We start from the raw sequence: 22,074 nt of genomic DNA, 5'->3' as shown, positions 1-22,074 counted from the left end.
AACACCTCAGGCTGTGACAGTCCTTTAATATTTATAAAGTTCTGAACGTTAAGTGCCACTGACGGCTGACAGCTCAGTTTTATTTGTCACGTGAAGGTCGTTATCTTGTTTTCTTTCGTCGGCTGATCCATCAGTTAAATGTTTGTATTGATCAGGAAATGATGAAGGAACACAGAGGGTCTGACACTTCCTCTGAATTATCAGCCTCACAGTTTTTCTTTGCTGAGTAACTTTCTTCAGTCCAAATAAGTAAACCAGCGTTCTGACTCTGTCTGCGTCCGTTGGTCACCTGACCTTTGCCTTGCACCTCTGCCGTCTCTGATTGGCTGAACATTACAGAGCCTGTCACAGGTTAAAGTTCAGACTGAACCTGGACATCAATCAATCAATTTTATTTATAAAGCCCAATATCACAATTCACAGTTTGCCTCACAGGGCTTCACAGCATATGACATCCCTCTGTCCTTGGGACCCTCATAGCGGGTAAGGAAAAACTCCCTCCAAAAAAATCCTTTAATGGGGGAAAACAACGGTAGAAACCTCAGGAAGAGCAACTGAGGAGGGATCCCTCTTCCAGGACGGACAGACGTGCAATAGATGTCATACAGAACAGATCAACATGATAAATTAACAGTAATCCGTATGACACAATGAGACAGAGAGAGAGAGAGATGCAGGACAGACGGTAATGACAGTAGCTTACAACAACATTAATGAAAGTAATAATATTTATAATTCTGGCTGTTGTGGTACAATATGTTGAAAGTATGTATTAATATCTGATAGTGTACATATGTGACAATAATCATATGTGTATAATAACAGTAGAAGTATGACTAATGACTAATGATGGCAGCAGCAGCAGGAGGCATCTGGCAGGACCACGGCAGCAGCACAACCACACACGTCATGCTGTCCAGGCACCGCTGTGATATGAGTTAATCTGAGAGACAGTGGAGCACAAAGGCTCCAGAGAAGAAGCCGAGTTAGTGACATGCGGTATGGCCGAGTTAGCAAGATGCAGTAACAGGACACGAGAGAGAGAAAGAAGGAGAGAAGATGCCCTGTGTATTATAGGGGGGTCCTTCGGCAGACTAGGCCTAAGTCAGCCTAACTAGGGGCTGGTACAGCAAGCCTGAGCCAGCCCTAACTATAAGCTTTATCAAAGGGGAAAGTCTTAAGTCTAGTCTTAGTCTTAGAGGTAACAAAAGCATGGACCAAATTTTCTGCATGTTTTTGGGTCAGGATGGGCCTAAGTTTCGCAATATTAGGCCAGAGCAATGCCATCTAGAGAAACTATGTCATCAGATAGAGTCTCTGAGTTGTTTGGGGCCAAGAACAATAACTTAAGTTTTGTCTGAATTTAACATCAGGAAATTGGTGCTCATCCAAGTTTTTATGTCTTTAAGGCAAAGTTACGAAGTTTAGTTAATTGATTAGTTTCTTCTGGCTTCATAGATAAATACAACTGTGTATGATCCGCATAACAATGGAAATTTACAGAGTGATTTCTAATGGTGTTACCTAAAGGAAGCATATATAGAGTAAATAGGATTGGTCTGAGCACAGAACCTTGTGGAACTGCAAAACAAACTTTGGTACGTAAGGATGATTCATTATGAACATCAACAAACTGAAAACGATCAGATAAATAAAATTTAAACCAGCTTAGTGCAGAACCTTTTAGGCCAATTAAGTGATCCAGTCTCTGCAGTAGAATTTGATGGTCAATAGTGTCAAACGCCACACTAAGATCTAATAAAACAAGTACAGAGACAAGTCCTTTGTCTGAAGCAATCAGAAGGTCATTTGTAATTTTAACTAGTGCTGTCTCAGTGCTATGATGCACTTTAAATCCTGACTGAAATTCCTCAAATAAATTATTATCATGGAGAAAATCACACAGCTGGTCTGCGACTACTTTCTCAAGGATCTTTGACATAAAGGGAAGATTAGATATTGGTCTATAGTTGGCTAACACCTCTGGATCCAGGGTGGGCTTTTTTAGGAGAGGTTTAATTACAGCTACCTTAAAAGACTGTGGTACATAGCCTGTTAATAAGGATATATTGATCATATCTAATATATGAGTGTTAACTAAAGGAAAGACCTCCTTAAGGTCAGTTCATGACAGGAAGTGAAGACGATGAATGAATGGAGGATCAGATGTGACGGTGATCAGGGTCCAACAGACATGCTCGTAGTGTGTGTGTGTGTGTGTGTGTGTGTGGTGGTAGAGAAGTGTGAAATGATCCGTAAACATCCTGTTTGTTAGTTTTGCGTTGCTTTGACAAACTGCAGCTAAACATCAGAGTGACCCAGAAATTTGTCTGTTCCGTCACCATGGTGACAGAGAATCAGGTCACAGTCTCCATGGTAACAGCAGGATTCAGGCTGCAGAGTGTGATGTGATTCAGTTTCTGACTCTTTGCTGCGACACGTTTACTCATCATCAGAACCAACAGGCGTCCACATACTTCTGGCCACATACAGACTGATGACAAGTTTGATCCCGTTTGTGTCAACGCTTCTAATCAGAACTCATTTATTTTCTCTGTTACCAAGCGCCTGTGTCGAGGTGATAATCATCAGTCTGAGTCACACGTGTCTCTCTTAACGGGACCATGTGACCCTGTGACCTCAGCAGTCTCACAGGAAGTGTGTTCGGCCAGAGCGTCCTCGTTAAGAGTGGCAGTGTTACCTTCACAAGCTCCTCACATCGTTAACATGCAGGCAGCCGGTCGTCACGGATACTTCACTGAAGGACGAACTGCCGTCGTCTCCTCACATTAGTCTGCATATTAATGAGCTACAGCCGTTCTGATTGGTCGTCAGACTTTCTGTTTATATCAGGAGACGATCATTAATAACCATTGATCATGAGTCAATCCGCTCATCAACATAATGACTGTCAGTGACATCATCAGTCAGCTGGTGGATTATTATGTCAGTGTTCGTCAACACTGACAAACAGGAACTAATGACGCTCACCTATACAGGTGTGCTGCAGGTGTGCAGGTGGACCACAGGTGGACAACAGGTGGACTATAGGTGGACCACAGGTGGACAACAGGTGGACTATAGGTGGACTATAGGTGGACCACAGGTGCACCACAGGTGGGCCACAGGTGGACTACAGGTGGGCCACAGGTGGACTACAGGTGGACAACAGATGGACTACAGGTGGACCACGTCTGTCACTGAGGTACCACAGTGTAAAAATACTTTATCTGCTCAGGGGAACACCGTCATTCAGGCAAGGTTCAAAGATTTTATCAAAGACAACAAAACAAAGTTTCACCCTAAACCTCTCAAACAAACAAACAAAAAGGTAAACAGAGTAAACAAGTCTGAGCACAGAGATAAAAAAATTTGAGAAAACATACCCTCCTCGACAAACGAGAACATTTCCTCGCTCTCATCAAACTGCTCCATGTTTACAGTGTGAAACAAGAAACAGAATCTTTACAGACTCCAAACACAAAATAAACTCTCCAAATGGCTTAAAGGGACATTGTGTAACATTTTCAGTTGTTTATTGGCAAAAATTGATGTCTGCATTCATAAATATGTCATCACTGGTGTACTATTACCTCCACCAATAATCTGACTTATTCTCGTAAAAGAAGAATTTCGGATTTGTTTGTACATTGTGCAGGTAAGTCGTCTGTGGGCTTCCATTACGTTTCGCCATCTTGAGAATACACCCGCCAGCAAGGGACATACAGCACCGCCTTCGGCATTTTCGTTGAGAGCCAGGCCAGCACTGCGTGACTGAGGAGCCGAAGGAGAGGAGCAAGAGGCGCTTCGCTACTACCCTGGCAAATTTGAAACAAAGTCCCACTCTTTGAGCATAATGCAGGATCATGCATATGCAGCATCATGGGAGACGGAATCCTTGTCACCAAGAAAGCGCAAAAGGGAATAGAAAAGGCAGCGTGACCGGCGAATTAAAAAAACGAAGGCCCACATCGGGGTAGCCTTTCCCAGGTAGAGAGAGCTGCTGAGGGAGAATGGTAATGCAATCACAGGCCAGCGCTAACAGCGGCTAACAGCGGCGCAGTGATGCGAGGAGAGGGATGAGGCTGTTAGCGACTGGCCGCTAACAGCGGCTAACAGCCAACAGCGGCGCTGGCCTGTGATTGCATTACCATTCTCCCTCAGCAGCTCTCTCTACCTGGGAAAGGCTACCCTGATGTGGGCCTTCATTTTTTTAATTCGCCGGTTGCTAACAGCCTCATCCCTCTCCTCGCACCACTGCGCCGCTGTTAGCCACTGTTAGCCGCTGTTAGTGCTGGCCTGTGATTGTATTACCCTTCTCCTTCAGTAGCTCTCTCCACCTGGGAAAGGCAACCCCAATACTGACCCTTGTTTTTTTAATTCGCCGGTCACGCTGCCTTTTTGATTCCCTTTTGCGCTTTCTTGGTGAAGAGGATTCCGTCTCCCGTGATGCTGCATAATACATGATCCTACATTATGCTCAAAGAGTGGGACTTTGTTATGCGGCAGTAGTGCCGCTGGCCACTAACAGCTGTTAGCGGCGCAGTAATGCGAGGAGAGGGATGAGGTGTGTGAGGTTGAGCCACTTGTCAGTTGTCAAAGGACAAGACGTGATCGGTTTGTTTCAATTTACATCCGCCCCAACAGTCCTATGTTGTAAACACAGCCAGCATGGTGAGGAGGGGGTTTGTCAACTCGCGTTGTGTGTGTCTGTGTAGGAGCCTGAATGAATACTCCATGTAGTATCGGATGACATGGTTTCATCAGTGTTATCATAGCTTTTTGGTACACAGCGGCTACAGTTGTTGCAATACGTGTTTGAAACAGTGAGACGCTAGAGTGCGCCATCTGTTTGAATACAATATATGATTTCAACGTTAGATGGGAGAAATTCCTGCACACTGTGGCTTTAATTATTTATGTTCTGCAGCATTAAATTACATGATGATAGTTAGATAGTAGAACCACAGGTGTGTCTATTTAAATGAGAACAGGTAGAACCACAGGTGTGTCTGTCTGTAGATTTAAGTCTGTAGTGTTGTCCCTGCAGTTCCTCTACTCTCCAGCAGGTGGCGGTAATAAAGCTGTGCACCAGCAGTAACTGAGACAGAAGAAGAAGCAGCTGTGTTTTGTTTGTTTTTTTCTGGTGGAAACAGAGGCAGCAGTAAAGGCGGAAGTAGTAGTAGTAGTAGAAGAAGAAGAAGAAGAAGAAGAAGAAGAAGAAGTGTCGTAGCAGCAGGGTGTGTTTGTTTATTTGTTTGATTAAACTTTAATAAACTTAATAAAAACATTAAATAAAAACCATCTGATCCCAAGGTAACTGATCTGAGACCTGACATCTGAGGACACTCTTCATTACCGGTTTCATTAACGGTAACGTTACCGTCTGCTCTGAGCCCCGAGGTAAGGCTGACTCCCTTTACCGTTATCTCCTCCGCTCAGTTTACAGTTAGCATTAGCCGTTTTCTGATAGCTCTGAACAAACCGAAACTCTTCATAAACGGTCCGGTAATGGCCGGTATTAACGGGACCGTCCGGTCCAGTGGGTCAGGAGAACTCATCCGGGACTTCTGAAGGAAACCGAAAATTCCCGAACAAACTTACTTCCGGAGTTGCAGACTGATTAGCATCAGCTAAGCTAACGTTCGCCTGATCTGAGCTTCAAATATCTGGTTAAATCTTCATGTATTATTGTTTACTTGTTTCTGTTTATAGTTTTATATGACAACAGTACGTTATATAAAATATATGACAGTATATATATATTAACAGTATATAACTACAGTGTGTTATATAAAATATATGACAGTATAACTACAGTGTGTTGTATAAAATATTTGACAGCATAAATATGAACTGTATAACTAGAGTGTGTTATATGAAATATTTGACAATGTATGTATATTTACGGTGTATAACTGCTCCCTGACAGATGTACTACTATCGCTATGACAGCGGTGAGGTCAGCTGCTGCTACAAATACCTGATGTTCAGCTACAACATCATCTTCTGGGTGAGTCACACCTGTTCACATGTTCACTGAGCCTCGCAGCTGTTTCCTGTCTGCCTGTCAGTTAACAGGAAGTGATGTCAGTGGCATCCTGTGTGGTGGATGAGCAGGAAATATAAAGTCTTTCTCAACAGTCCGTCTTCTGCTGTGTTTCATCAGTAGTTCCACTCCCTTTCTACCCTCGATGTTTTGTAACAGTATGAGTCACACTGGGACAGCGGGCTGGGGACAGCGGGCTGGGGAGCGGCCGTACTTGTCATGATGGACCTTTCAGTTACTGCTCTTTATAAATCATCAGAACTACAACATGGCCATTACCTACTCCAATTTGTGATGTCGTCTGTTTCAGAACGGACTCATTGTGATGATGTCACACAAACGGCATGTTTACAAACTTTATTTTATAATTTAGATCTTCTCATTCTTCACTGGAGTTTAATGTCACCGTCCCCGCTGTTGATGTATGGAATACATAACTGCAGTGCATTGTGGTAAATACAGATCTCCAATGGTCCATCTCACAAAGTTAATTTAATATTTCACACAACGACTCTGATGGCGGCGGCGGGGATTTCCCCAAAGGGAAGTCAATAAGGGTGTGTTTGAGCACCAATGAAACACAGCCTTGTGTTCATGAATGTGTGTGAATGCTGGTCTCTGTTGGATTGGTCCGATCGCTGGTGTGTGTCTTTGTGTTCATGAATTGAAGTGAATGCTGGTCTCTGGATCAGTCTAATCGCTGGTGTGTGTGTCTTCCTGTTCAGCTGGCTGGAGTTGCCTTTATTGCCGTTGGTTTCTGGGCATGGAGCGAAAAGGTGACTGAACACACTCAGACAAAGTCATGTGACCATCACGTCAATGAAACTAATATTTATATTTAATAACTATAATAATATATAATAAGAAATAATTAGAGTCTGAACTGTTTAAATGTTATACATGATATTTATTATCACATGATGTTCATATGTAGAAGTTCCACCTCCTGAACTGGTTTGAACTGGTCTGATGTGGTTTACAGGGAGTCCTGTTGGATCTGACCCAGGTGACTCGGCTGCATGGCTTCGACCCGGTCTGGTTGGTCCTGGTGGTGGGTGGAGTCACCTTCATCCTGGGCTTCGCTGGCTGTGTGGGAGCTCTGAGAGAAAACATCTGCCTGCTGAAGTTTGTAAGTTAAAAACATGTCTGCTGAAGTTTGTACATAAAAACAGAAGTTTGTATGTTAAAAACATCCGTGGAGCTATATGTAAGAAATCTAAAGCAAATAGCCGTAAAATCATCCTAATATGTCACAGAGACTAAAGGCCAAAACACACCGGCGCCGTATGACGCGCGTCAAAACAGCCGCCTCCATTATTTTCTATTTACAAACCCACACCGGCGGCGGCTCGACAGCACTTTACGCTATTGTCCTATTTTTCCAGCGTCGGCGCCCTTGAAAAAGCACTATTTTGTACTTCCCAGCTCTCGCGGAGTGGAGTGTGCAATAGAAATCCGGTTGACGCCCTGCAGCGCGACGCTTTTTGTGTGTGTTGGGGTGGCACTTGACGCGCGTCAATGACGCCGCCATCATATGATGCCGCCGGTGTGTTTTGGCCTTAAGGAATAATGTTCATATAACATACTGATTTCACCGACAACAATAGTACAGCCAGAATATTCACATTTGAAAAACATTTTTGCAGTCTGCAAATCATGTTTATGTTTTGAATTTGTGTTTTGGCCTGTTGCGCCACCCACCGCCGTCTACCAGTCACACAGTCAGTAGAGTCTCAGCATCAGTTACAGTTACGACTGAGCTACAGCAGCACGGCAAGCAGCATTAGCAGTGTCCCAGTACATAGCATTAGCAGCCGGCTCCTCCTCAGCTGTATCCCGGCAGCAGCGTTAGCAGCAGAGAAGCTGGACTTGCTCGAATGGTCCGCTGGAAAACCGAAGATCAAGGACGCGGCGATGCCCGTGGGCAAACAAATCAGTCTCCAGCGTGCTGCTGCCCAGCAACTTCGAATCTGTAGGGGAGGGGGGGCGGACACGACTCACAGCAGTAATTTGAATTTGAGTGCAGTAACTGTTTTAGCCACATTCTTATATACAGCGCCTTTAAGAACATGTTTGCTAAAGTTTGTACGTTGAGAACATGTCTGCTGAAGTTTGTATGTTAAAAACATGTCTGCTGTAGTTTGTATGTTAAAAACATGTCTGCTGTAGTTTGTACGTTAAAAACACAAAAGTTTGCATGTTTAAAACATGTCTGCTGTAGTTTGTTCGTTAAAAAAACGTGTCTGCTGACGTTTGTATGTTAAAAACACAAAAGTTTGCATGTTAAAAACATGTCTGCTGTAGTTTGTATGTTAAAAATATGTCTACTGTAGTTTGTATGATAAAAACATGTCTGCTAAATTTTGTACGTTAAGAACATGTCTGCTAAAGTTTGTACGTTAAAAACACAAAAGTTTGCATGTTAAAAATATCTATCTGCTGAAGTATGTACATTAAAAACACCAACGTTTATGCATTAAAAACACATTTGCTGGTGTTTGTACGTTAAAAACACCAACGTTTGTACGTTAAAACATCGCTCTGCTGAAGTTTTTATGTTACCAATATGTCTGCTGGAGTTTGTACGTTTAAAACAAATCTTGTTCTGTTTTGTTCCACATTAAATTGGTTCTTGTGGTTTCTCTTCAGTTCTCCGGAGTGATTGGATTCATCTTCTTCCTGGAGCTGACGGCAGCAGTTCTGGCGGTGGTTTTTCAGAGTCAGGTCAGAGAGTGGATCAACGAGTTCTTCCTGGCAAACGTCAGAGCTTACCGAGACGACATCGACCTGCAGAACCTCATCGACTCTCTGCAGAGGATGGTACGTCATCACTGTCTGTGTGTGCTAACTACAGGTTCTTCAATTACGGGTTCTTCAACTACGGGTTCTTTATCTCCGGGTTCTTTAACTACAGGTTCTTCAATTACGGGTTCTTCAACTATTAGTTCTTTAACTATAGGTTCTTCAACTACAGGTTTTTAACTACGGGTTCTTTAACAGAACCACTGCTGTGGAACAAAGAACTTTTAGTTAACCCTGAAGTATCTTGTTCTTTGACAGAATTCTTAGTTAACCCTTAAGTGTCTTGTTCTTCAACAGAACCCTTGGTTAACGCTTCAGTATCTTGTTATTTAACAGAACCACTTCTGTGGAACAGAACAACCCTTAGTTAACCCTTAAGTATCTTGTTCTTTAACAGAATTCTTAGTTAACCCTTTAGTATCCTGTTCTTTAACAGAACCACTGCTGTGGAACAGAACAACCCTTAGTTAACCATTAAGTAGCTTGTTCTTTAACAGAACTCTTAGTTAACCCTTTAGTATCCTGTTCTTTAACAGAACCACTGCTGTGGAACAGAACAACCCTTAGTTAATCCTTAAGTATCTTGTTCTTTAACAGAACTCTTAGTTAACCCTTTGGGCCCAATCACAATTCCTATCTTAACCCTCAGTCTTAATTCTCAAGCTCAACCCTCAATCTCACTAGTCCTCAAAACCAAGTGTTAAGGGCTATCTTGTGACTTTAAAATGGGACACCCCTCAAAGGCAAATACGTCTTAAGACTGTCGGGGGCAGCAATATGCCAAAACTCCGTCCAGTCTGTCAGTTCAAAGAAGAAGAAATATATGTCATCAGTAGTCGTCGATAAAAAGACGTGATGAGTTTTTTTTTCCCCAACACTTTATTTCAATTCTTGTACAAAACAAGCAGTGACAGACATGAACAGAACAAATATGCCAGGGTTAAGAGAAAAGAAAAAGAAATAAAATAAACAAACAAATAAATAAAAAAGTTCAGCAGCTCAAACAATTAAATTGTTTACAAGGGTTTTCTGTTACAAAATTTTCTCTTATGAATATGGAATTTCGCTAAGATAATAGATAGATTAATGATATAGAATTGTTTTTGTTTTGAAATGCTGACATCATAAAATCCAAACAGCACATCTTTGTACAGTAGTGAAAATAGAACATACATGTTGCAACGAATATACTCGACAAAATCTTCCCAAAAAGTGACAGTATAGAGGCAGCAAAACAAATGTACAGTTACCAAACAACAATCTTCAACAATGCCGTCTGCAACTGTGCTGATTTCATATTGAAACAGAATGCTTGATCACAAGGGGAACAGCTGCCGTTGTGACTGAGAATTATGTTATGAATATGAACAGTTCACAAGTTACACATTACTCACTCCCATAGGTTTTTTGGAGCCTGTTTGCTTTTTGTAAACTTGTCTTCATTGGTGGCCCTGAAATGAATCAGGGCTTGTGTTTTGTCTGGTGGCCCTGAAATGAAACGGAGATAACAAAATTACTTTCTTTTATTTTTTACTTTTTTGGGCTACCTGTCAGATATTCGTTAAGTTATTAGTTTAGTTTCATGTAGTATTGCAAGTATTATCACAATGAATACTGTAGTCAACATCCAGCAGAACTGGTGAGGCTGTTTACACAGTCACACAAGTGTTACCTTGTGACTTTCATCTACGTTAACGTTTCACTCTTTGGGTTATAAGTTGATATTCAACCAAATAACCTGTACCACAACAACCGACGTAACTTATTCAGCGGAAAGTCACCACATAATATGATCACTAACGTGCAGCTGTAACGTTACCAGCTGCAGACTCTACGGCTACAGGAGATGACACCGTCCGGTCATTTTACAAAAATGTTGATGCAAACATTTCACATATATTAAAACAACTTAACAGCTACATTGTGACTGAGAAAAATGACTTCTTGTAACTGAATGACAGCATACTCGGTTATCAGAGAACCGGGGTTACGTGCGGTGGGGCAGGCAAGCCGTCGCCCGCGACCAAAAATATGTGCGTTACGCTACAAAGAGGTCTATAGTCCATAAAATGACGTTAAACTAAGATAATGCAATGGTTATCATACTTTTAAAACAACTATTAACGAGGAAAATACTCACATTGATAACTCCGCTTCCTTACGCTTGTCGCCACCATCTTGCATTGACTGAATCGTCTGTACTTGGCTGGGTTCGGCTGAGCTCGGCGGATGATACGCAAAGGAGTCTGGGATAGTACTTATTGCCAAGGGTGGTCCTGGAAAATCTTAAAAGTGAGGGCCATACAGCCCATATTCTTGACCCTCAACTCAACACTCTGAGAATCGGGACAGCACTAGCACTTTGCGGGAGCGCAGATTTTTGAGACTGAGGGTTAAGATTGAGGGTTAAGATAGGAATTGGGATTGGGCCTTAGTGTCTTGTTCATTAACAGAACCACTGATGTGGAACAAAGAACCCTTAGTTATCCCATAACTATCTTGTTCTTTACCAGAACCCTTAGTTAACCCTTTAGTATCCCGTTCTTTAACAGAACCACTGCAGTGGAACAGATGAACCCTTAGTTAACCCTTAGGTATCTTGTTCTTTCACAGAACCCTTAGTTAACCCTTTAGTAACCGCTTTAGTATCCTGTTCTTTAACAGAACCACTGCTGTTGAACAGAAGAACACTTAGTTAACCCTTAAGTATCCTGTTATTTAACAGAACCACTTCTGTGGAACAGTTAACCCTTTAGTGTCTTGTTCATTAACAGAACCACTGATGTGGAACAAATAACCCTTAGTTAACCCTTAGGTATCTTGTTCTTTCACAGAACCCTTAGTTAACCCTTTAGTAACCGCTTTAGTATCCTGTTCTTTAACAGAACCACTGCTGTTGAACAGAAGAACACTTAGTTAACCCTTAAGTATCCTGTTATTTAACAGAACCACTTCTGTGGAACAGTTAACCCTTTAGTGTCTTGTTCATTAACAGAACCACTGATGTGGAACAAATAACCCTTAGTTAACCCTTAAGTATCTTGTTCTTTAACAGAACCCTTAGTTAACACTTTAGTATCCTGTTCTTTAACAGAACCATTGATGTGGAACAAAGAACCCTTAGTTTTCCCTTAACTATCTTGTTCTTTACCAGAACCCTTAGTTAACTCTTTAGTATCCTGTTCTTTAACAGAACCACTGCTGTGGAACAGAACAACCCTTAGTTAACCCTTAAGTATCTTGTTCTTTAACAGAACCCTTAGTTAACCCTTTAGTGTCTTGTTCTTTAACAGAACCATTGATGTGGAACAAAGAACCCTTAGTTATCCCTTAACTATCTTGTTCTTTACCAGAACCCTTAGTTAACCCTTTAGTATCCTGTTCTTTAACAGAACCACTGCTGTGGAAAAGAAGAACCCTTAGTTACCACTTTAGTATCTTGTTCTTTAACACAACGCTTAGTTAACCCTTTAGTATCCTGTTATTTAACAGAACCACTGTTGTGGAACAGAAGAACACTTAGTTAACCCTTAAGTATCCTGTTATTTAACAGAATCACTTCTGTGGAACAGAAGAACCCTTAGTTAACCCTTTAGTATCTTGTTCTTTAACAGAACCCTTAGTTAACCCTTTAGTGTCTTGTTCATTAACAGAACCACTGATGTGGAACAAAGAAACCTTCTTTATCCCTTAACTATCTTGTTCTTTACCAGAACCCTTAGTTAAGCCTTAAGTACTCTGTTCTTTAACAGAATCACTGTTGTAGAACAGAAGAACCTTTAGTTAACCCTTTAGTATCCTGTTCTTTAACAGAACCACTGCTGTAGAACAGAAGAACCCTTACTTAACCCTTTAGTGTCCTGTTCTTTAACAGAACCACTGCTGTGGAGCTCAGGATCCGGATGACTGGGATCTAAATAATTACTTCAGCTGTAATGGAACCCATCGCAGCAGAGAGAAGTGTGGCGTTCCATTCTCCTGCTGCAATACTGATCCTGCTGTGAGTTTATCACTGATCAATATTCATCAATAAACATCATTGGTTACTGCACCAACATAACAACATAGTAAGTTTTATTGACATTATTTGTGTTCCACTAAAGAACGGTTTGTGTTTGTTCCAGGACTCGGTGGTGAACACTCAGTGTGGCTACGATGTCAGAAACAGACCGAAGGTGAGGTCACTTCCTGTTCTTTAAATGTAACTTCCTGTCAGCATGTTGGTATGGGTGTGTTTCTACAGGTACAGGTAAGACAGTGAGTTCTATTCCAGGAAGTGTAGTTTTTAAAGGTTCATCATTAAACACTGCAGAGGTATGGAACACGTGTTCTCAATGTGACAACACAGTGACATCATGATGACATCACAGAGACAAGGAGGAGTTAGAGTGAAGATGACCTGATGTAGCCTGACTGTTCTTTAACATATCTGATGAGTGTTGGTAACAGAAATATGTCACCAGCCTTTTAACAAGTACATGATCAATGTTTTTTAATGTTCTAATGAAAACATGTCATTAAACTGTTTATGAGAACATGAATGTTGTCAACATTTTAACTTGAAGTTCTCCTGGTTCTTGTACAGAGAGAGTGGAGCGATCATATCTACACTAAAGGTTGCATCATTGCGTTGGAGGACTGGTTACCAGGGAACCTTTACACCGTGGCCATCGTGTTCATCGTCATCTCTCTGCTGCAGGTACAATAACCCTCAATACACAGCTCCCTCAGTACACAGCTCCCTCAGTACACAGCTCCCTCAGTACACAGCTCCCTCAGTACTCAGCTCCCTCAGTACTCAGCTCCCTCAATACACAGCTCCCTCAGTACTCAGCTCCCTCAGTACTCAGCTCCCTCAGTACACAGCTCCCTCAGTACTCAGCTCCCTCAGTACTCAGCTCCCTCAATACACAGCTCCCTCAATACACAGCTCCCTCAGTACACAGCTCCCTCAGTACACAGCTCCCTCAGTACACAGCTCCCTCAGTACTCAGCTCCCTCAGTACTCAGCTCCCTCAGTACACAGCTCCCTCAGTACACAGCTCCCTCAGTACACAGCTCCCTCAGTACTCAGCTCCCTCAGTACTCAGCTCCCTCAGTACACAGCTCCCTCAATACACAGCTCCCTCAGTACACAGCTCCCTCAATACACAGCTCCCTCAGTACTCAGCTCCCTCAGTACTCAGCTCCCTCAATACACAGCTCCCTCAATACACAGCTCCCTCAATACACAGCTCCCTCAGTACTCAGCTCCCTCAGTACACAGCTCCCTCAGTACACAGCTCTCTCAGTACTCAGCTCCCTCAATACACAGCTCCCTCAGTACTCAGCTCCCTCAGTACTCAGCTCCCTCAATACACAGCTCCCTCAATACACAGCTCCCTCAGTACTCAGCTCCCTCCATACACAGCTCCCTCAATACACAGCTCCCTCAGTACACAGCTCCCTCAATACACAGCTCCCTCAGTACTCAGCTCCCTCAGTACTCAGCTCCCTCAGTACACAGCTCCCTCAGTACTCAGCTCCCTCAGTACTCAGCTCCCTCAGTACACAGCTCCCTCAATACACAGCTCCCTCAGTACTCAGCTCCCTCAGTACTCAGCTCCCTCAGTACTCAGAATAGGTACTGCAACAGTACTGTCTCTGTAAAAGTACTGAGGACTGTTTCAGTTATTGTTGGTCTGTAGTTGTCTGTACTGGTCTGTACTAGGGCTGGACGATTAATCGAATTTTAATCATGATTTTGATTTTGGCTTCTCACGATCATAAAAACATTATAATCGAAGAAAAACAATAGGGATGCACCAAAAATTCGGTAACCGAATATATTCGGCTGAATATTGCAAAAAAACACACATTCGGTATTCGGTGGAATAAGTTAAAAGCAAGGCCAAATAATAGCGGCGTGTTTTGATAACGCAATCAAACAGCGTGCCGTGACGGGCAGAGTAAAATGTTGGCAGTGTGGCATTCCGCCCGTCACGGCACTCGCATTTGCGACTAAAAATAGTTTTGAGCGAGCAAAATAGGCTTAAATCATTCAGCACGCTGTGCGGGCAGCCTACAGATTTCAACCAGCAGCAGAAACGAAAGGCGAATCCCACTGGTTGTGGGTTGAACGGGGGTCACAGACACAGACAGTAATGTATTCCTGTCAAATACGGCAGCCATCGGCTTACCGGTGACGGAGAAGTCGGCTCCAATAATATCCTCTTCTTGGCGTCATGACTGCCCAAAAGTACCTGAACAACCGAGCCAGCCAAACACAGGTATGTGACGTGTCAGAGGAGAAATGAGCCGTTCACATTTCTCTCTTTGTGGCAGGTAACGGTCCACAATCCTCACCGCACTTTAGGGACTGTTCTTTACTTGTCAGGGGAGGAGGGTGGCTGGTTGATTTTTATTTTATTTATTTATTTTTATATATTTATATATTTATTTATTTTATTTATTTATTTTATTTTGTTAATCATTTATTGATGCTGTTTTTGAAGTATGAATAACTCAATAAGTAATTTATTCCATTGAAATATCATTGATGTATTATAGAAAAGTGATTTATCTTTTTATAAATGACAAAATGCACATCTGCCTCATTTTCGCTGTGGTATCGTGATATTACTCAGAACCATGATATTTTCACTGGTATCGTACAGTGGGTCCCAATTTTGGTACCGTGACAACACTAATCTGGAGGGGGTTCATCTGCAAAAACTAATGAAAAACTAAACAACGATATTCGGTATTCGGTACTCAGTTTCCGGCCAAGCGTTTAATATTATTTGGCTTCGGCCACAAATTTTCATTTCGGTGCATCTCTAAAAAACGATTAATGCGCCGCATGGCACGGCGTGTATGTAAGTTCCTGTGCTGGAAAAGCACCGTGAATGCACCTGTGTTATGTGCAGCAGCAGCAAGCGTGTGACGTGTATGGATCAATAACATGTGGAGCGAGTGATTGAGAACATGGCAGAAAGGTAGCCTTTGGTTGAGAAGAAAGGTAGGACAACTTCAGTCATCTGGAAACATTTTTGCTTCAAGTTGACAGACGTCGAGCAAAAGTGAATTGTTTGCAAAGTTTGTCACGCCGTCGTGTCTACCCCCCAAGGCAACACGACCAACTTATTCAATCATTTAAAGTTCCACCATAAAGTGGGCTATGACCAGGTGATAAAGGAGCAAAAAAGTTTAAGCTTGTCAGCCAGCGCCACTGCAACACAGTCCACCATTAACAACACTCTTTACAATGCCGTCCCATATCCCACCACCTCCCGCAGACATCAAGAGATAACGGAGGCTGTGACATTTATGTTAGCGAAGTACATGTGCCCCATCAGTACCGTAAGCAACCCAGGATTCAAGACACTTGTTTGTTTGGCCGTGTTATTAGTGTTTTTTGCATGTTGTAAATTTTGCAAGTTGTGCAGGAGTGCAAGTAGATTAGGTATTTATTTTTATTTATTGTTTTTATTGCTATTATTATTTTAATTTACTATTATTATTTTTCTTTTTCTTTTACTTGTTACTAATTTATTTCTGGCTGTTCTTTTAAAGCCATAGTTGGTAATGTTGGAGAGCTAGCAAGATTTGAAAGCGGCACCTCCTCTAAGCTCCACCCCCTCCTCCCCCTCCCGTCAGTGCTCCGTCCAAAGCCACGAGCCCAGACATGCCTGAACGCGCATCATGAGTCAGCAGAGCAGAGGAGAGCCGAGTAAAATAACAAATCCCCCCGAAGCAAACAAATAATTACCTGTCCACCAGAAAGACAGCAACCTCTGCATCACTTTTCAGGCCCTTCAGCTCTCTCAGTTGTCTCCACCGTTCAAAAGCTGCACCGATGTTGATGTCTGGTTTGTCCTCTCACTTTATCCAAAGCCTTTTTCGTCGCAGCCTTTTCTGCCTCCGACTTTCTTTTCTCAGCCTGTTTAGCGGGGCGAGCCGTTAAAAGTAACGCTGGAAGTGGTACTTTTGGCTGCATTTTCTCTGCCATTGTGCAGCAAACTCCTGCTAACTCAGTATTTCTGCTGAGGAGTGTGCTGAATATTTCCGGCAATGGTGACACGTGATGAGTGCATGCAGGAAGGAGGGAGGGAGGGACAGAGGGGGGCTTGGGCAGGATGAGACATGAAGTTTTTACAGGCCTGCAGCTGCCACAGAGGTCTGATTTTTTTCATTCCTTTTTCTGAACACATTATGTATTGACTCCTCTCAGGATGAAGGACCATTTCACCCAGTATAACAAGAAGTGTTTGAACAGGATTACCAACTATGGCTTTAAGTTATATTTAAAGTTGAGTTTTGGTGGTTCCATAAATACTCAAGTTTTGAAATCAATAAATAATCGTGTTTATTAATCGTGACTTCAATATCAAAATAATCGTGATTATTATTTTTGCCATAATTGTCCAGCCCTAGTCTGTACCAATCTCTAGTGGTCTGTAGTGGTCTGCACTGGTCTGTACCACTCTGTACTGGTCTGTACTGGTCTGTGGTGGTGTGTACTAGTCTGTAGTGGTCTGTACCACTCTGTGCTGGTCTGTAGTGGTCTGGTCTGGTCTGGTCTGTAGTGCTCTGTACAGGCCTGTAGTGGTCTGTACTGGTCTGTGGTGGAGTGTACTAGTCTGTACTGGTCCGGTCTGTAGTGCTCTGTACAGGCCTGTAGTGGTCTGTTCTGGTCTGTGGTGGTTTGTTGTGAACCTGACCCATGTGTTTACTTGTGAACAGATGGTGGGGATCTACCTGGCCCGGACGCTGATCTCCGACATCGAGAAGGTCAAATTCAGCTACTGAAACGACGATTACGGGGGTGCAGTCCCCTGAAACCGGGGGCGTGGCCTCTGCAAGGTGTTACTGGACCAAGTTCCGTCCATCAGACGTGCCTTCCTCTTCTTCTTCTTCTTCTTCTTCTTTCTCTGTGTCTGCCTTCAGCCGCCTTTGGCTAACCTTGTGACGTTGTGTTGGACCTTTGAGAACGTTCTGTTGATTATGTCACAGGTCATGAGACCAACGAGCTTCTACACCAAATTGCCTTTTCTACTGTTCATCAGACCAGAGTGACCTTTGACCTGCTCAATGTCCAGTGCCTCCTTCATCATCACCATCATTGTCATTAAAATCATCGTCATCATCATCATCATCATGCTCAGGTTTCTGCTCCGTTTACAGGAGGAGTTAATCAATGACTGAACTGATCAGTTGATCATTAAAATGTGATCAATAACTGATCGTCCAATCGTTGACGTAGTTTCAGATGAATCAGTGGAAGGGGGCAGGGCCAACGACAGTCAGAATCAGCGTTTATGAAATAAAATGGTGGACTGTTCCTTTGAACACTTTCTGCTTCAGGTCATATGATCACGTTTAAATTTTATTGACACTGGATTCATGTTAACGAGCTCTGAATGAATAATGTTTCTTTTGTTAAAATGTTTTGTATGAATAAAGTTTTCAGGATGTTTGAGCCAATCAGAACAAACTGTCAGTGTTTCTTCTTCTCTGTTCATCAGTTATCCATCATTGATTATTGGTTATTGATCCTTGATCCCTGATTATTGATCAGTTTTATTTTGAAGGAACTGATTGTTGTTTTATAAAGTGAATATTTGTTTTTTTATATTGGTCTAAATAAAGTTTGGTCTGAAACAGTTTGTATGTAAATGTTTGATCATTGATCTGATTAGTCTGATTGATTACAGTCTATAAACAGTAATGACATCGAGTTTCTTCTCTGAGTTTAAGTTTAGATTTGACTTCCTGTCAGTGTGAAATATAAAAGAACGCTGTCATGTCACATCTTTGGATTTTATTATTTTTATTTGACTTAACAATCATCAGTGACATAAATGATTTGATGATGTTGACGTGTCAGAAGAGCTTCATCATTTAACAGCATCATCATCATTGTTCTTTATCGTCAACTGGTCACCATGACGACAGCTGAGTGAGTGATGTCATCACCAGTCAATAGGCTCGTTGGATACGACACAGACCTGCACAGATTCAATTACCTCACAATGCATGCTGGGTACTCTTGTGTCCGACTTCATCCCGCAGTTTTTGGACCCAGAGCATGATGGGAAATGCCTGGCTGTCACCTGATCTGACAAGTGATTGGTTCAGATGTTGTTTTATATTTATTTTTTATTTTAATTGAATTTCAGAGATTTAAATTTGATTTAAGTTTTATTCTGTTGAAACGTCACTGATCACAGACTGAATCTATTCATCATAAACTAAACAGTCTGATGGACATTCGTGTGCTCATTATTTAAATATTAAATATCAATCTTAAACTAACATCTGTACAGATGTGAAGCCCTGACTGTGTCTGACTATACCTGATTATATCTGACTGTACCTGACTATCTGATTGTAGCTGACTGTATCTTACTGTGTCTGACTTTACGTGACTGTACCTGATTATATCTGACTGTACCTGATTATATCTGACTGTACCTGATTACATCTGACTGTACCTGACTATCTGATTGTAGCTGACTGTATCTTACTGTGTCTGACTGTACGCGACTGACTGTATCTGACTGTATCTGACTGTACCTGTCTGAATCTGACTGTACCTGTATGTGTCTGACTGTGTCTGACTGTATCTGACTGTACCTGTCTGTGTCTGACCATACCTGACTGTATCTGACTTTACCAGATTGTACCTGACTGTACCCGACAGTATCTGACTGTATGACTGTACCCGCCAGTATCTGACTGTAACTGATTGTACCCGACTGTACCTGACTGTATGACTGTGTCTGACTGTGCCTGACTGCATCTGACTGCATCTGACTGTACCTCACTGTACCTGACTGTATGACTGTGTCTGACTGTACCTGACTGTATCTGACTGTATCTGACTGTACCTGTCTATGTCTGACTGTGTCTGACTGTACCTGACTGACTGACTGACCATACCTGACTGTATCTGACTTTACCAGATTGTACCTGACTGTACCCAACGGTACCTAACTGTATGACTGTACCTGACTGTATCGAACTGTATCTGACTGTAATTGATTGTACCTGACTGTATCTGACTGTACCTGACTGTATCTGACTGTATCTGACTGTAATTGATTGTACCTGACTGTATCTGACTGTATCTGACTTTACCAGATTGTACCTGACTGTATGACTGTAACTGACTGTACCTGACTGGATCTGACTGTGTCTGACTGGATCTGACTGTATGACTGTACCTGACGGTACCTGACTGTATCTGACTTTACCAGATTGTACCTGACTGTATGACTGTGTCTGACTGTACCTGACTGTATGACTGTATCTGACTGTACCCAACAGTACCTGACTGTATCTGATTGTCGCTGACTGTATCTGACTGTGTCTGACTGTACCTGATTGTATCTGCTTGTAGCTGACTGTACCTGGCTGTATCTGATTGTATCTGACTGTACCTGACTGTATATGATTGCCGCTGACTGTATCTGACTGTACCTGGCTGTATCTGATTGTATCTGACTGTACCTGACTGTATCTGATTGTCGCTGACTGTATCTGACTGTCTGAATGTAGCTGACTGTATCTGACTGTACCTGACTGTATCTGATTGTCCCTGACTGTATCTGATTGCCGCTGACTGTATCTGCCTGTACCTGGCTGTATCTGATTGTCCCTGACTGTATCTGATTGCCGCTGACTGTATCTGACTGTACCTGGCTGTATCTGATTGTCGCTGACTGTATCTGACTGTACCTGACTGTATCTGATTGTCCCTGACTGTATCTGATTGCCGCTGACTGTATCTGACTGTACCTAACTGTATCTGATTGTCCCTGACTGTATCTGATTGCCGCTGACTGTATCTGACTGTACCTGGCTGTATCTGATTGTCCCTGACTGTATCTGATTGCCGCTGACTGTATCTGACTGTACCTGGCTGTATCTGATTGTAGCTGACTGTATCTGACTGTACCTGACTGTATCTGATTGTCCCTGACTGTATCTGATTGCCGCTGACTGTATCTGACTGTACCTGGCTGTATCTGATTGTCGCTGACTGTATCTGACGGCATTTGCCATAGGCCTAATTAATACAAACTAATTTATGAGTGATAACAGGCTCAGATCTGACAGGAAGTCAGTGTTTCTGTCACTTCCTGTTCAGACTAAAGGCTTCTGGAAACCGTCCCTGATCATCATCTCCACCCTGGCTGATGACGCACAGATACAAAGCTTGTTTGAGATGAACTGCGCCTCGCCTGAAAAGTAGAGGAGAGCAGGCGGCCACAGCGGGGGCGGTGACAAAAAGAAGCAGTGAAGTCGGACAGTTTCCTGACAGTTTCCAGCAGCCTTCAGTCCGTACAGGAAGTCACAGACACACTAACATGCTGTCTGGAATGATGTCAATTCATTAAAAAAAAGTGATCAGACCCATATATCAGTTTGTTCTCAGTCTCCAGTTGTTTTAATTATGATAGATTAATTTATTAAAATGCTTTACAGGTGATCTGTAGTTTATGTTCATAGTTTATCCTCCATTTGACATGAACTCTCCTGTAAATCAGCATATCAGTTTGTCCCCTCAACTACACAGGCTGAATACACTGTGCTTAGCTATAAGGTTCATACTATTTTCAGAGGAAAAAAAAACAAGAAAACAGCTTTCATTAAGGCTCAGTCAGATACAGTCAGGGCTTCACATCTGATGTTAGTTTAAGAATCCTCACATCCCACTGACCACCAGTCTCTGTGTTGCTAAATACTTCAATAATTAAAACAGTCCAGTGTTAATATACAGTAGACTCTGTATCTAAAACGAGCATCTTGTTGAGTTGATATCTGAACCAATCAGCTGTTAGATCAGGTGAGAGCCAGGCGGTGCAGTCGGTGGAGAGCAGCTGCAGCGCCTGGCTCTAAAAACTGTGGCCAAGCAAGGCAGAGCAAGTCGGGATGAACACAAAACTAACCGGCATGCATTGTGCGCCGAACGCCGGTGATCGAATCTGCGCAGGACTGGCTCATCTCCAACGAACCTACAGTCAGGTACAGCACTGGTGAGTTTGAATTGAATAAACTTTATGCGTTTGTGTTTGTGATGACGTAGAGTGACCGCCGGGGGGCGCCGCAGCTCCTCAGCTGAGAGGGTGAAACCTGACTCCCCCATCTGTGTCTCTGTCTGTAACAGCCCCCCTTCCTCCTTCTCCCCCTCCTCCTCCTTCTCCGGGGGAAGCGCGCGCTGCCAGAGCAGGCGGAGT

The 22,074-nt window shown here is 42.7% G+C and overlaps 1 protein-coding gene across 1 annotated transcript; it reads left to right on the top strand.

The window, feature by feature from the left end:
- The first annotated feature begins 5,149 nt into the window (after positions 1-5,149).
- tspan14 (tetraspanin 14) lies at positions 5,150-18,495 on the top strand. The gene is made up of 10 exons (XM_033612378.2): positions 5,150-5,240; positions 5,317-5,403; positions 5,933-6,013; positions 6,775-6,825; positions 7,032-7,178; positions 8,699-8,869; positions 12,726-12,851; positions 12,976-13,026; positions 13,437-13,550; positions 17,576-18,495. The coding sequence occupies exons 3-10, from the start codon at positions 5,933-5,935 to the stop codon at positions 17,639-17,641; spliced, it is 807 nt and encodes a 268-aa protein (XP_033468269.1). The 5' UTR covers positions 5,150-5,240; positions 5,317-5,403; the 3' UTR covers positions 17,642-18,495.
- The last annotated feature ends 3,579 nt before the right edge of the window (positions 18,496-22,074 follow it).

Source organism: Epinephelus lanceolatus, chromosome 17, assembly GCF_041903045.1.
Source record: "Epinephelus lanceolatus isolate andai-2023 chromosome 17, ASM4190304v1, whole genome shotgun sequence".
Taxonomy (NCBI): domain Eukaryota; kingdom Metazoa; phylum Chordata; class Actinopteri; order Perciformes; family Serranidae; genus Epinephelus; species Epinephelus lanceolatus.
This window is presented reverse-complemented; position numbering and strand designations above follow the sequence as displayed.

Excerpts from the sequence above, each read along its gene's own strand:
- tspan14 (XM_033612378.2), top strand. The coding sequence starts at position 5,933 with ATGTACTACTATCGCTATGACAGCGGTGAGGTCAGCTGCTGCTACAAA. Across the intron at positions 7,179-8,698 it reads ACATCTGCCTGCTGAAGTTT|TTCTCCGGAGTGATTGGATT; the intron begins GTAAGTTAAAAA and ends GTTTCTCTTCAG. Across the intron at positions 12,852-12,975 it reads GCTGCAATACTGATCCTGCT|GACTCGGTGGTGAACACTCA; the intron begins GTGAGTTTATCA and ends TGTTTGTTCCAG.